This window comes from Vanacampus margaritifer, chromosome 2 (assembly GCF_051991255.1).
Source record: "Vanacampus margaritifer isolate UIUO_Vmar chromosome 2, RoL_Vmar_1.0, whole genome shotgun sequence".
Classification (NCBI taxonomy): Eukaryota; Metazoa; Chordata; class Actinopteri; order Syngnathiformes; family Syngnathidae; genus Vanacampus; species Vanacampus margaritifer.
Genome location: NC_135433.1, coordinates 53,847,703 through 53,862,885, shown reverse-complemented (window position 1 = coordinate 53,862,885; position 15,183 = coordinate 53,847,703). Strand labels below are relative to the sequence as shown.

The following is a 15,183-nucleotide window of genomic DNA, read 5'->3' as shown; positions in this document are numbered from 1 at the left end:
CCTCTCCGGGTCGGGGATGAGATACTGCCCCAAGTGGAGGAGTTCAAGTATCTTGGGGTCTTGTTCACGAGTGAGGGTAGGTTAGAGCAGGAGATCGACAGGCGGATCGGTGCAGCGACTGCAGTGATGCGGACGCTGTATCGGTCCGTTGTAGTGAAGAAGAAGCTGAGCCGAAAGGCAAAGCTCTCGATTTACCGGTCGATCTACGTTCCTGCCCTCACCTATGGTCACGAGCTGTGAGTCGTGACCGAAAGAACAAGATCCCGGATACAAGCGGCTGAAATGAGTTTCCTCCGCAGGGTAGCCGGGCTCTGCCTTAGAGATAGGGTGAGAAGCTCGGTCATCCGGGAGGGACTCAGCGTCGAGCCGCTACTCCTCCACGTTGAGAGGAACCAGTTGAGGTGGCTCGGGCATCTGGTTCGGATGCCTCCTGGACGCCTCCCTGGGGAGGTGTTCCAGGCATGTCCTACCGGCGGGAGGCCCCGGGGACGACCCAGGACACGCTGGAGAGACTACGTCTCTCGGCTGGCCTGGGAAGGCCTTGGGATCCTGTCGGAGGAGCTGGGTGAAGTTGCTGGGGAGAGGGAAGTCTGGGCTTCCCTGCTAAAGCTGTTGCCCCCGCGACCCGACCCCGGATAAGCGGAATTGAAGACGGGCGGACGTTTGCTAATTAGGAAATACATGAAGTTCTTTTTTTTAAATTGTAAACTTGTGGGGAAATTGTCATCACTGGGGGGAATTCAACAAAATAAAATGGAAAATATTAACAATTTGAAAATGTTGTTCCCTCGCTATAACACGATTCACTTTTCGCAGCCTAGCATATTTTTTTGTGCAATTTTGTATCCATTCTTTTACAGTAATGTACCTATTTTATCAAATTTATGAAGGTTTGAACATTGAGAATGTTTAAACAAGAGAGAAATGTGAGAAAATGCCTTGATGAGAAAAGTATAAACTGGTGAGAGGGTTTAGAGCCTTAAAACATTTATAATAAATGTAAAACATAAAGCTAACAACTTTGCGGATTTCATCTATTGCGGGTATTTTTTAGAACCTAACTCCAGCGAATAATAATAAAAAAAGGGAGAGTGTGGCAATAAACACAAATCGAACCGCGAGGCTGTGTCGTCAACTCTATTTCTAAACAGTGCGTGTGACCTGATAGTGGGTTTTTTTCTCATACTACAGCGACATCTGCCGGACATAGTGTCGCATTGTAATACATATTACGTATTTTATTTCTTAATTTTCATATTATAAACAGTCTTTAAAATCTGACTTTAAAGTCGTTTACCAGTACAAGGGTTAGCTTATCAAATGTAATATAGGTCGCTTTACGACGTACGCAGACGCCGCCACGCCCCCGTATACGTCGCCACTCATCCGTCAGTGATTTCCCCGCTCGTAAAGAGCCTCTCTTGTCCTTGCGCCGCTGCTTTACGGTCCGCCGTCTGACGACTTCCTCACGATGGAGCAGGCAATGCTGTGAAGACGAGACTGAGTGACAAACGAGCAGGCAGGCACTCGAATGATGATGTCTTCTTACTACCATCCAGGCAAGGAGGCAGACATGGCGGCCATGGCGGAACCTCTCTGCTTAGAAAGAGGTACTGTACTGTTCACTATAGGATTATAGAATAATGAATTGTCGTTTTACGTATGTTTTCTGTTTTTGTTTACACATCTTGAACTTTGGCACAAACCTTTCTCGATTCCACATAGAAATGATGGTAATAACGATCACAAATTAATATTTTTTAAATTGTAAAACGGTGTGGTGGTTGGCTCCATTAGGGCATGTACGAAACAGGTGTGCATATCACAATTCTAGGTCAATGACGTCACAAGTAAATGTGGGTAGACAAGGTGCGGTTAACCATGGGTGCAATTTAGGGGTTACTAGTTGGATGCGTGATTAACTCCGCTCGTGTACTGTGATGCTCTTTGTGAACTGTAATCCGTTACTCACGACTTTGACGTCAGCTCAAGTGAATGGTGCGTGCGAGGTCAGGTGGACAAAGCGGTCTCAATTTTGTTTCAATGCTGAGCGTGCCACATGTACCCCCCACCCTTCTTTCTTTAAATGGACCCACCCAGCGTTTACAGTAGACCTCTGTCAAGGGCGTTTGTAGACCTCCTGGATGTTCCCGCAAGATCGGATCTGAAAGCCAACATAATATTATTGATTACATTACATTGTTTTTATATGATAATGAAAGTGAATAATTATGCATGTGTGCACAAGCCTGAGATCTGTAAGAACAGCTATTTTCAGTAACGTCACTCCTTCATGTTAACATTTTGTTTAATGTAGCATTTAGCCTACATCAGAAAATCCAACGAGACATACTCTTTATCTCTTCCATGTCTTCCAAGCCTCCAAAGCTTTTTTTCTTATTTTTGGTTGCAGGTAAACTTAATTTTCTCTTTCATATTAATATTGTATAATGAACTCATGGAAGTCACAAAAGGAGCCCTTTGCCATTGTCAGCATGAGAATAATTGCACATAACATACATAGTAACATAATTTGAATCATGAATAGAATAGAAAATATTTGCTTATCAAAGTCCTGAATTAATGATTACGTTAAGATATAGCAGTTGTGCTGCCTTTAGTTTTGAGTTTGCAAGGGTTAAAGAGACATTTGCTGCACTGGGCAGGACACAAGTTGTATTCATTACCGGTTCCTGTCACTATATCGTGTGCGTGTCTGTTAGATGTGTGTAGGGTGATTGAGCTGTTGGATCGGCTGCAGCGCAGAGGTGAATTGCCTCCTCCCAAATTGCAGGCCTTGCAGAGAGTGCTGCAGAGCAAGTTTTGCGCTGCCATCAGAGAGGTAAGAAGCAGTAGAACTTTATTTCTTTTTTTCTTTCTTTCTTTCTTTCTTTCCTTCCTTCCTTATCATAGAAATACTTTCTGGTCTAATTATATCCCCAAATACTACTTTGCCCCATTTAAAACATTCCTATGCAATAATTTTATCCTAAAATAACAGCTTCAAAATAATTTGATGTTGCACTAGTGACTAGCAAGTAGTAAGTAATAAAGAATAATGTATGCATATATAAATGATCCACTGCCCAACTACAAGACACAGGTTTGTCTTTGAACGGCTCAGCAACACTGAACATTTTTATAAAAATAAAAAATCAAAGTTACTCGAGGGCAGCTCTGAGTGTGGGCCAGGGCCAGGGCCACATGAGGCCCGCAAGCCACATGTTGCCTATCTTGGAATAGTGTGTATGATCCCATCCTATGTAAAATTGCCTTTAAAACCATGGGATCACATACCATGTTGTGACCCCAGATAAGCGGAAGAAGATGGAAGGAGGAATGGATGTTTATGTTCATGTTCATGTTTACTGTAATTCTGGCTTTAGGTTGTTGAAGGACTATGGACTACAGCCTCTCCCAATTAATGTACGTACAAATTGGGTTAGTTTCTGGGAGCCAATTTATAGAGGAAAACAGATTCTAACCACATGTGTAAAACCAACCAAGTCCAGTTTAAATTTAGTTCCTGACATTTTGGGGCGACAACTGGAAAAGCTACAATTGCTTGGACTATCTTAAAACAATGTAATACATATTGTTGCTCAAACCTTTGTTTCTTGCGCCATCGTCTTTAGATTGAGTATCCGTCTACGTTCTCTGTCAGGTATACGAGCAGCTGTACGATACGCTAGACATTGTCGGAGGACCAGAGGTGCGAGCACAGGCGACAGCCAAGGTATTACAAGAGAACTAAATACAAGAAGTCACATACTGTATTTTTTATAGGCAGCAGCCTATATTATTTCTGTGTGTTTTTTTTGTTTGTTCTGACAGCCTGTAGAAAAAAAAGCCTCAAAGTCATTCATTGTTAGGAAAATAAGTTCAGCTCAATAATTGAGGCACTGTGGTGATGTGAATGTTTTTTGTTTCAACGTACTCTTCAATATAGTAGTACTATTGGTTGGTTTGGAATCAATCTTATGCTCCTATTTGGCAAATTTTATTTGCATAAAATAAGTATTTCCAAATCCCTTCTAAATTTTCATATATTTCTTGCGGAATTGGATTTGTATATTATTAATTCCTTGAAGTTGACAAGAAAAGTACATATACTGTACATTGAAAATCCTTAGTGAATTATCTTTAGTTGACCTCAATTTGATTTTTGGGTGCCTTAGGTTATTTCTCCTTATCTTTATTGTTTAGTTTTGGGGGATTTCTTTCATGTCAAATTGTTGTTTGTTTGTTTTTTATGTCGAATTGTTGTTAGATTTTTTTGTCCAATATTTCTCAATGTTAATAAGCAAAGATGGAAACTTTGAATTGATGTTTGCTGTCCCAATGCTGTGATTGTTAATGTTTGGTTTTCCCTTTATTTGAGACCTCTTTGACAAATGTGAAGAGATGTTTTTGCCAAAGACATGCTTTTCAACCTGCCCAGGCCACAGTGGCAGCGTTTGCAGCCAGCGAGGGCCACGCCCACCCACGGGTGGTGGAGCTGCCCAAGACAGACGAGGGGCTGGGTTTCAATATCATGGGGGGCAAAGAGCAGAACTCCCCCATCTACATCTCCAGAGTGATACCCGCGGGGGTGGCCGATCGTCAGGGGGGGCTGAAGAGAGGAGACCAGCTGCTGTCTGTCAATGGCGTGGTAGGAAGCAGATCAAATGTATCAATGCAGGAAGTTGTGTCAGTGACGGTAATATGCTTGTGTCGAGCTTAGCCTTCACTACAAATGAACTCTGTAGAATCTTAGCACTAGCTAACAAGAGCGTGTTTGTGGCTGTGCAGACTGTGGAGGGGGAGCACCACGAGAAGGCCGTAGAGCTGCTGAAGGCCGCCCAGGGCTCCGTCAAGCTGGTGGTGCGCTACACCCCAAAGGTCCTGGAGGAAATGGAAGCTCGCTTTGAAAAGATGAGGACTGCCCGCAGACGACAGCAACATACGAGCTACACGTGAGACCGCTTGCACCGCTAACAATATGCTGAGGATGGGCATGTCTGATGGATTGTCCATGTATTGCGTCATGTAACATATGAGGCCCTGTTATTTCGGTCTCAGCTAGTTTACAGTCGAAAGAACAACTTCAGCATTATTTTGTTCAATTTGAAAGTGGCCATAGAATGTCTGCCCAGCAGTGAGTGAAGGTGACGTGCATTGCAGAAACTTCATTCCTTTAGGTGGCAGTAACGTACATTACAAAGTGTGTTAATATTTATTCATCACAGCGCCATCTGCTGAATTTGTTGTGACAGTGCTCCGCTTGGCCCCACACCAAATGGCAAAAATGAAAAATAAAATAAAAATAACTACATCTGTACCTTGACTTAAGGTGACAAATCCAGGTCCAGAAAGTAAAAATCCTGCCACAGTTTGGCTTTAGCCCCAGGTGATAGCTAGCTAGCTCCCATGGTGCCCGTTTACCTGCTAGGTAGCTAGCTAGCTAGCTAGCATTAATGGCTAAAGCAAAACTGTGGCAGGTTTTGTACTTTCTGGACCTGGAGTTGCCACCTCTGGCCCCAACTGATGTGTTTTTGAAGATACAAGCCATTACTTGGTCGATTCATTTTATATTTTATTTTTTTGCTATTTATTGCCAGCCACAATTTCAGTGTACAGGTGTTGTAGTTGTTCAGGTACCGTATGTTGCTGCTTGAGTGACATGACAAAGAATAGCGCTGGACACGTAGCACTTTCATAGGTTTATTTAACAGGCAAACACATACAAAATGAAAGCACTCACAAGGGGCCTGGGGGCGGGGTCTCACTAGCTTGATAAAACCAGATCATTTCTTTACATTGTATTTCTTTTGTTTTGTTTTTTTCCAGTTATATTTTACAACACAGTGCTATTTTTCTTCATTTTAAACACGTAATAAAAAAACAATTATGATGGTTTTGGGGGGCTGGATCGGAATAATGGCATTTCAGTTCATTTTAGTGAAGAAAATTAAATTGATATTTGAGTAAAATGATTATGAGCTCAAACTCAAAAGTCAAGGTAGTACTCACATTCATATTATTCCGTGGTTAAGTTAATGACAGTGAGTGAGAAATCGGTGTTTGAAGCTCTCCAACTAGCACACTGCACAGCTTTGCGCCATGACTCCTTATTCCGTCTCTCTCCTTGCAGTTCTCTGGAGTCCAGAGGCTGATCCAACGTCTTCATCCACGTCATCACCCATCTTACCTGACTCTTGTGTCCCACTTGGAGGCATGACTATAGACAACGAGTATTAAACCAAAGTAGCCTACAAACGCCTGCTACCTGAAATGAAGTTTGGCTTTATCCTTCCTCCTTTTCCCTATTTGGTAGAAAAATACAGTGATAGCTTGTAGCGTCAAAATCTGGTATAAAATCCTCTCCATTATCCAAACAATTTAAATGTAATGTACAAGGTATGTGGCTTGACTAGATCTTTGTGTTTATATTTACAATTTGTGCATACAATACAGTATGTGGCCCACTGTGCTCTTACAAAGTGTGAATTTTGAGTGTGTAAAAAGACACTTTAGCCTTCAAGACCGTTTCTGTGACAGATGTCCCAATCGAGGGTTGACCATTAGACATTAAGAAGAACTACCGTCAGTGGCTGCTACATAATGTAATAACATAATTAGGTTGTAGATGTTACAGTATTTATGTGTTTACTTCTTTGGTTTGCTCATGAAATAAATGGTGTCAGTAAAAAAAATAAAAATAATCCAACTGTCTTTTTTTTTTTCAAATACGATGGAAAAACTGTTCTGCAACTTTTTTTTTTAATTATTATTTTAGGTTTTTAATTCAGTTCAGTCGAAAGTCACAAATTAATAGGATCAATATAGGAACGAACATCTTGCTGAAGACATTATTTTCGCTTCCAAAATGGTTGGACTGTATTTCAAATTCATGTGTCCATGGTGGCCCTTGTTAAATTCTTGAAGTGACGTCCACTCTCCTGACCAAGGACCTGTTCACCTCTGATAGGGAACGACAACCTGCTCACACAAAAACAAATGATTACTTATCTTGATTTTTTGCTGCATGTATGTGTGTGCGTGTGTGTTGTTACCTGCCAAGGCCATAGCTAGTTTCAGCTCATCTTTAAGAAGTTGCAGAACTGCAATAACACCTTGTTCCCCCTGAACATGAGAGATAATGTATACTTCTATTCTATTATATATATATATATATATATATATATATATATATATATATATATATATATATATATAGTTTTCTTTCTTTCAACAATCATCACACAATTCGCAGACGATCCAGAATTTGTTAAGAAGTCATGAAGATTTTTAAACATACAAGAGAACATGCTAAATCCACACAAGAGGGCTGAAGCCAAGATTCAAACACAGGACCGCTAGACATGCTACCCATTTTGTTATCATAGAAACATAACCTAGTTCCCTGAAATAAACATTGTAAAGGTTTATTTGCTAAATTCCTGTCAATGTTGGAACTCTTATTGTCTAACTTTCTCTTTTATTTTGAAGGAATGCGGAAAAGGTGAATGACGTATGAGACGGCAGCTTGATGATCGTGAGAGCAAGATATTTGATAGTGACGGGAATTCCGGCTCTTTTTAGGGAACCGGTTCTTTTGGTTCGGCTCACTAATGGCTCTTTAGATTTTGTGTCGCTTAAATAAATATATTACCAACAACAATTTAAAACTATGCGCAATATGAATTACTAATGTGAAAAAACTATGCTACTTGCACTATATCAAATGTTTGTTGTATAAAATACACTTTTATTTATAAACTCGACTATAAACTCAAATAGAAAGTGCAGACAAATTAGATAGTGCAAAACAAACATTTAACTATTTACAAATGAACTTAAATAAGGTATAACAATAACAATTTTCAAGTGAAACAACAGACAAACAGAATCGCACAGCAAAATAAAAATTTAAATGTGTAAAATAAAAATAAAATTAAAAATCTGCATCCAGAAAACAGTGTTCTTCAGTCTAGATTTACATTCAGAAATGCCAAGTGCCTCAACTTTGAGGGGCTGATCCTATTTCTTCTTCTCATGTGCCGCTGTAAATTGTTTGTACAACTGATATGAAATTTTAGTCTTGCAGACTTTACACTCTGCCTTAGTTTTGTCAGTTGTTGTATTGAAATGTGTCCATATATTGCTGCGTTTTCTCTTGTCACTCATTTTTTAACTGTTTTTTTTTACCTTTCCGTTTATACAAGCGCTCTCCTCCTCTCTCTCGTCTCCTCCCTCCCGTTCGCGTTTGAGTGTGTGTGACTGCTTTCAGCTGCTGTCGTGTGCCCCTCCCCCCTCTGCTGCTCAGCGCTGAGCGCAGACACAGAGACGTCACACACACATACTCACCAATCAAATGCGGCTTTAGAGAGAGAAAAAAGAGAGAGAGAGAGAAAAAAAAGCGTCTCCCAGTCAGGAGCCGGCTCCCGTCGTTCACGTCAAAGATCCGCCTCTCAGAGCCGGTTCGTTCGCGACCGACACATCACTAATATTTGTTGTTTCACGCACGACAACGGCAAATTTTTAAGATTTTTAAGATACTTAGCCCGGTTGGAAGTTGCAACAAGGTAAATAATTTAGCTTATCTTTAAATAGATTTATGTTTACCTTTTGAGTTTAATTAGCCTGACTTTATCTGTAGACTATAGAAGAAATGTGAATATTTCTGATTGACGGTGTCATCTTTGTTTTAATTTCCAGCTCTTACGGTGTAAGAGGTTTGTGTATGAGACAAAGAAAAGGAGAATGAAAAGGAAACTTCAAACCACCAGTAAAGCTTCATTATTGTAACTGACGCTACAAACATAGTACTCAAATATTAGGCACTGCACACAACTATACATTTGGAACCGGTTTAACATAACTATGATGTGTCCAGGTAGATCAACTTCAAATTACAAGTCACAACAAGTACATCGCTTGACTTTCCTCACCTGACAGGAGAGACCCCACAGCACAGGCCGACCGACGAAGACAGCCTTCGCTCCTAAGGCGAGCGCCTTCAGGATGTCGGTCCCTCGCCTCACTCCGCCGTCCAGGTAGACGTCGCAGCGACCTTTTGATGCCCCCACAACCTCCTCCAACACGTCAAGCTACACACAAAAGACAAAAGTGTCTGCTTAAGTTATGTCATGTATGGTGCAAGGATTTGGTCTCATTGGTATTGAATATGGACTAAGCAGCCAAATCCATTCGTTTTTATCCATCTCGGGGAGGGCGGCCATTTTGTCAGTAAATGTCAACCGAAAATTACATCACAGTTGTTCAAGTCTCAGTCAACGACGAATCACGGCTCACCTGTTTACTGAGTTTGTGATTGGTCGTTGCCTGAGAAACTGTGATGTCATTTTCAATGGACATCAAGTGGCAAAATGGCCGCCCCCTGTGGTGGATAAAAATGGGTAGATTTGTTTAGACTAGTGGTGGTACATAGAACAAAAATATTGTAAAAAATAAAAATAAAAAATGGGGTTGACTTTCCCTTAAAAGTACTGCTCCAAAGATGTTAACATGATAAAAGACGCGTGTTTGACTTAACGGCCATATAAAAATAAAAATAAATCTTGTAACCATGAACAAAGCACATAACTGAATTTAGAATGTTGTGAAGGGTGTAGTAGTTATTCCATAACTTTTGCGTGTCCAATAAACCAACTGGTGAGATGAGAAATGAACAGAGTTTCCTGCGCAGGACAATTCTTAGAGGAGATCTCCTGTTGCACCATTGAATCAAACTCCGACAAGTTCTGATCAACAATGCACACCCTCCTCTCGAAGGGCCAGCCTTTTATTACAATTCAGTCTCCAAGCAGAATATCTCTCCCTTCATGAATGAGCAAATGTGTTATACAGTTGAAGGACATGTCAAACAATAGAACTCTTAGTGCAGTTGCAGCTGTGTTCGTCTCTAGCCAAAATATGTATATTTTCAAGGCACTTTTCGTATTCTTCTCCATAACAAAATCTCACTTTATCATTTGACCCAAAAGCACCAATGACCGTGACTAATGGAAAAGCAAAGCAAGTTCTGTTCAAGACCACAATGTACGTGTACAAAATAAAACAAGAAATTCTGGACCAATCAGTGTATAGCAAAATCAAGGGCGAAAATATGTTTTCGCACAAAGTGATGAGAAGGAACTTTTGTAGACTAAATAATATGGTCCCAGCTTAAGGCCAGAGCATACGAGGTCAACATCATGTGCCCTGCTCAGGACACAAGACACTTTGACAAACTTAAAATGAAGAATTAAAATGTTCATAATGTGCAACAATAGTTGATATATGAAATTAGGTATTAAAAATGTTATAATATCCTTCAGTTGCCAGTATGTTATTCATTTATCCAGGACACTTCTGTGTATGTAATAAATCTGACAAACATTTGAAAATGGCTGTAGTCGATTATAAAACTTTATAGTTAAAAAACAAAAATTACAATACAGAACAAACAACACACAAACAAACCGTGGCAGGGACCCCATCCAGCTGTCGAGCCCCGTGGTTGGACACCAAAATACCATCAACGCCATAATTCACGGCCTTGGTAGCATCTTCGCCTGAACCCGCACACATAAGTGGTTATGTCACTTTTCACTGGTCAAAAAAACAACAAAACATCAGCCTTTAAACCGGCTATGCTGTGTGTACACGTACCAGTTAGCACTCCTTTAACAATCACAGGCAGGTATGTGTTTTTCTTGAGCCAGGTGATGTCATCCCAGCAGAGAGTGGGATCGATGGCTTTTGCGACATAAACAGCCAAACCACTGTCACTACCGTAGTCCCCCTCGGAGAAAGCCAAGGAGTCTGTTGAGAAGTTAGACAACCTGGAAGATGGACAAACATAGGCATGAAGGAGGGGAAGCATGATGAAGAGTTCCTCAATGTGCTCATCTGAGGAAGACCCTTTTGGCATTTATTCAATATACTTTATAGCTTTCTTAAAGTTCATGTACTAGCTTTTTCTTTGCCCTCACTAGCACGACAAACCGTTTTCAAAGTCCCACCTCAGATGTGAGGGCAGTTTAAAGCAGTTCCGCATGTCCTCCAGCCTCCTCCCCAAGTAGGGCGTATCCACGGTAACAAAGATGGCCTTGTAGCCTGCCTCCTCTGCTCGGCGCACCAGCGAGAGAGTGAGCTCTCGGTCCTTGTAAATGTAGAGCTGCAACCACAGCACACCGCCCACACCTGGCGAGGTCGTCATCGCTGACATCACTTCCTCAATTGTGGAGGTGGCCCATGAGCTCAGCATCATCCCCGTCCCCACCGCTTGGCAAGCTGGGGAGAAATACAATTCTGATTGTTTGCATCAGTGTAAAAGCTCTTGCCACTGTGCTTGTGCAACACGATGCTTGTTGTCCTCCTAGTGTGATATGAAGATACCATTTGAGACCAACAGCTAGCACAGAGAAGTGTACCCTCCACTGCATATAGCACAATGATTGTGTGTGCGCACCTCTTGCAGTGGCCGTCTCGCCATCTGGATGAGCCATCCTCTGCATGGCGGTGGCTGCAACGCACAGGGGCATGTTGAGCTTGTGGCCCAACACTGATACACTCAGATCCACAGAGGACACGTCCCTCAATACCCGAGGGATCAGGCGCCACCTACAATCACATGGATCCCTGTGTTAATAATCATAATCTTAATAATGATAATAATGATAATAATGATAACGATGATGATGATATAATAATAGTGATAATGATGATGATGATAATAATAATAATGATGACGATGACGATGATGGTAATATAATAATAATGATGATGATGATAATGACAACACACCCTCCACTTCTTGATGATGATGATAATAATGATGATGATGATGATGATGATGATAATATAATAATAATAATAATAACAACAATAATAATAATTATTATTATAATAACGACAACACACCCGCCTCTTCCTGATGTGTTTTCATTCATCTTTTAATGTGTGGAAAACAGATGTGTCTCCGGGCTGTATGTTTAACTATTATCATGAGATAACAACCAATGGAAAAGTGATAAAAGGGTGATTACATATATGTATGCTCACATTTATTCACCTCAGTGCTCTTCCACTGAGTAAGTTTGTTTGATCAGGCACACTGTTGTGCTCCATATCTCACCATTTATTAGTCTCTATAAAACATACTGATTATGTATGTTTGGGGGGAAAAAACAGATAGGAATAAAATGAAAGTCCTGTAACACTTTTACGTACGGTCATGTTTTGCTACGTTCACTGTCGTTGTTTTGTTTTTGCTTAAAAGTCAACTAGTTTTCACATCCAAGTTTAAAAATCTGGCCTGACATCCACAGCTGTTTAAAATATTAGAAACACGTCCTGTGCTGTGGTGGACAGCAAACTGCAACTGTACACGTGCCAATCAAAACTGAGCATTACCATCGTGATGTAGTAAAATATAATGCATGGTCAGATACCTTTTCTAATACAAGGATAGAAAAGGTATGTGACAATGCATTTTCCATTATACACATAAACAGTCGAAGTCTGAAACATAATAGTATGTGGTGATTTCATTGTAGATCTGGCTGCAACAAATGACTTTAAGAACTACATGGAAACGGCAGGCCTATGTCCTACGATAAGCCAACCAAGATCACTACGCATAGTGCTACCATCATTGATAATATATATACAAACATACATGGTGAAATAGCAGCACGGTGGCTGACTGGTTAGCACGTCCGCCTCCCAGTGCAGAGGACGTGAGATCGAGTCCGGGCTTCGGCCTTCCTGGGTGGAGTTTGCATGTTCTCCCCGTGCTTGCGTGGGTTTTCACCGGGTACTCCGGTTTCCTCCCACATTCCAAAGACATGCATGGCAGGTTAATTGAACACTCCAAAATTGTCCCTAGGGTGTGATTGTGAGAGTGGTTGTTCGTCTCTGTGTGCCCTGCGATTGGCTGGCAACCAGTTCAGGGTGTACCCCGCCTACTGCCCGAAGCCAGCTGGGATAGGCTCCAGCACCCCCCGCGACCCTTGTGAGGAAAAGCGGCTAAGAAAATGGATGGATGGATGGATGGACATGGTGAAATAATTTGTGGTATATTTACGACAGACATGAGTGATCATCTCCCTGTATTTTCAATATATGAAAAACTGTGGAGAAACATTGCGCAAGAAGAAATTCCAATTACTATTAGAGAGCCATAGTGGCCTTCAGAGAAGATCTGAAGAGGACAGAACAGGGATCAAATACTGTATGATTAAAATAATGCCTACACTGTAACAAACTGACTGTAGAATTTACAAGAAATAACTGTCAAAAAAAAGTTGCCAGCTAATTCTTGTAAAATCTCAGTGCATTACTGTATTTTTTTCTCTCACAAGTATTTACTGTATATGAATTACAGTTACTTACTGTATTTACTCTAGTTTACAACCGTTTCTTGTATTCTACGTAATTTACAGGAAGTTATTGGCAACTAAAGAACGAATGCCACACCAGTGAACAATCAATCTAAAGTTAGAATGCGCAAATCAAGACAGACCGGATTACGGTTACTAGAGCAATAAGTGCTTTTGAAAAACCTTGCCTCTTCTGCCAAGGTGATCACGTCATAGAACAATGCAAGAAATTGAATACATCTCTTCACAAAGACAAGTTGGAGTTTCTCCGAAAAAAGCATAAGCAAGTTTTGTCAAGAAAGGATGAAATCAAATCAAACCCTAACCATTGCTGTGATACAGAAACTTAAATAAAGATTCACTTAATAAAGTATGCTTTGCTATTGTTGTATGATTCATTGATTGTTGCATTGAAGTGTGGGGGTGTGCTTGGAAAACACACGCCAAACAAACCAAACATTATTTTACAGAAGCGAGTCATTAATGGCAATGGATATAGGGATCATACAAGCCCATTATTTATAGAATTAAAATCCTTATAATGAATTGGTGGACTGTAACCGCCTCAAAATTATGTATAAAAGGCCATCACCAAATTTTAACAAATAACTTGCAAAACAGATTTCAAAAAAGAAAAAGTGAGTGCAAATTAAGAGGAAATTATTAAAGTACAGAACAAAAAAAATAAGATATATTTCAATCCAAGGGGTCAGTCTGTGAAACAATCTTCATTGTAAAATCAAAACATCGTCGTCCTTAAGAAATGTATAAAAGCACATTTATTAAAAAACAAACAAACATAATGTAGCAATTAATTACGATATTGAATTTGTTTTGTAATTTTGTAAAACTGTAAGTGTATCTTGACCATAGCTGTCATTCATTTTGTGTTAATTAGGGACAGTTTTAGTTCTTTCTGCCTCCTTTCATTTCTCTTTTTAAAGTACGAAATAAATAAATGAATTAAGGCTGCTTGATTATGGAAAAAAACATCTTGGTAATAATTGAAATCATGATTATTCAAATTATTATTATTTTCGGGTCCAAAACAAGAAAATGTTTAAAAAATTTCTTGTTTTGGACCAAAAAATAATTGTTATAATTTTATTTGAATATTTTTAAATATCTAAACTTTAAACATTAAAAAAATATTCTGACAACTAAAATTATTTGAAATACTGATTATGTAAGTTCCTTTTGGACCAAACAAGATTTATTAAATTAGTCATTTTAAAATAAAAGAGGTGCAAAATGAGTATTAATAATCTTTTATTTTTGTTTACCATTGTGCCGAATTTGTGATTGTGGAGTGTTATAATTGAAATTGTAATTGTAATTTGAATTTCAATTAACTGTACAGCCTTAAAATGAATAAATAAAAATGAAAAATGAAGGCAAACATTCCTCATTACTACCAGAGGTCATCTATCGGCATTACAATAAAGTTTTAGATGAATTAAAATTCCAATTGCCCAAAGACATAAATATGAGTCTGAAAAATTTAGTAAAATAAATATGGATATATTATATGACTAATATATGACTTTTCATGAATGGCATCAAAGTAGTGTGTGCGGCATACCTCTTGAAGGCCGCCACATTGTCAGCCAGTGTGACCTGCTCCTCTGCTCCAGAACTGTAGTAGTCATAGACGGCTTTCGGAAGAACCTTCCTGGCTTCCACCTCAAAGTCGGACACACATACACACTTCCCTGACATCGCTGCTTGTGCTCAGTTCAATTGTGCTCACTGAGGTAGAGCGAGAGAACGAGACTAAACTGCGGTCGACACAACCGATGTAATCATTAATTTA

The 15,183-nt window shown here is 39.9% G+C and overlaps 2 protein-coding genes across 2 annotated transcripts; one reads left to right on the top strand and one right to left on the bottom strand.

The window, feature by feature from the left end:
- The first annotated feature begins 1,362 nt into the window (after positions 1–1,362).
- lin7b (lin-7 homolog B (C. elegans)) lies at positions 1,363–6,704 on the top strand. The gene is made up of 6 exons (XM_077557020.1): positions 1,363–1,610; positions 2,724–2,842; positions 3,665–3,736; positions 4,442–4,651; positions 4,792–4,955; positions 6,134–6,704. The coding sequence occupies exons 1-6, from the start codon at positions 1,532–1,534 to the stop codon at positions 6,153–6,155; spliced, it is 666 nt and encodes a 221-aa protein (XP_077413146.1). The 5' UTR covers positions 1,363–1,531; the 3' UTR covers positions 6,156–6,704.
- Positions 5,691–15,163, bottom strand: hao1 (hydroxyacid oxidase (glycolate oxidase) 1). Its single transcript, XM_077557016.1, has 8 exons — positions 14,953–15,163; positions 11,459–11,610; positions 11,010–11,280; positions 10,657–10,829; positions 10,468–10,559; positions 8,934–9,092; positions 7,056–7,125; positions 5,691–6,981 (listed from the first exon to the last, which is right to left on the bottom strand). Exons 1-8 carry the CDS (start codon positions 15,087–15,089, stop codon positions 6,914–6,916), a joined length of 1,122 nt encoding a protein of 373 aa, XP_077413142.1. The 5' UTR covers positions 15,090–15,163; the 3' UTR covers positions 5,691–6,913.
- Between the last annotated feature and the right edge of the window lie 20 nt (positions 15,164–15,183).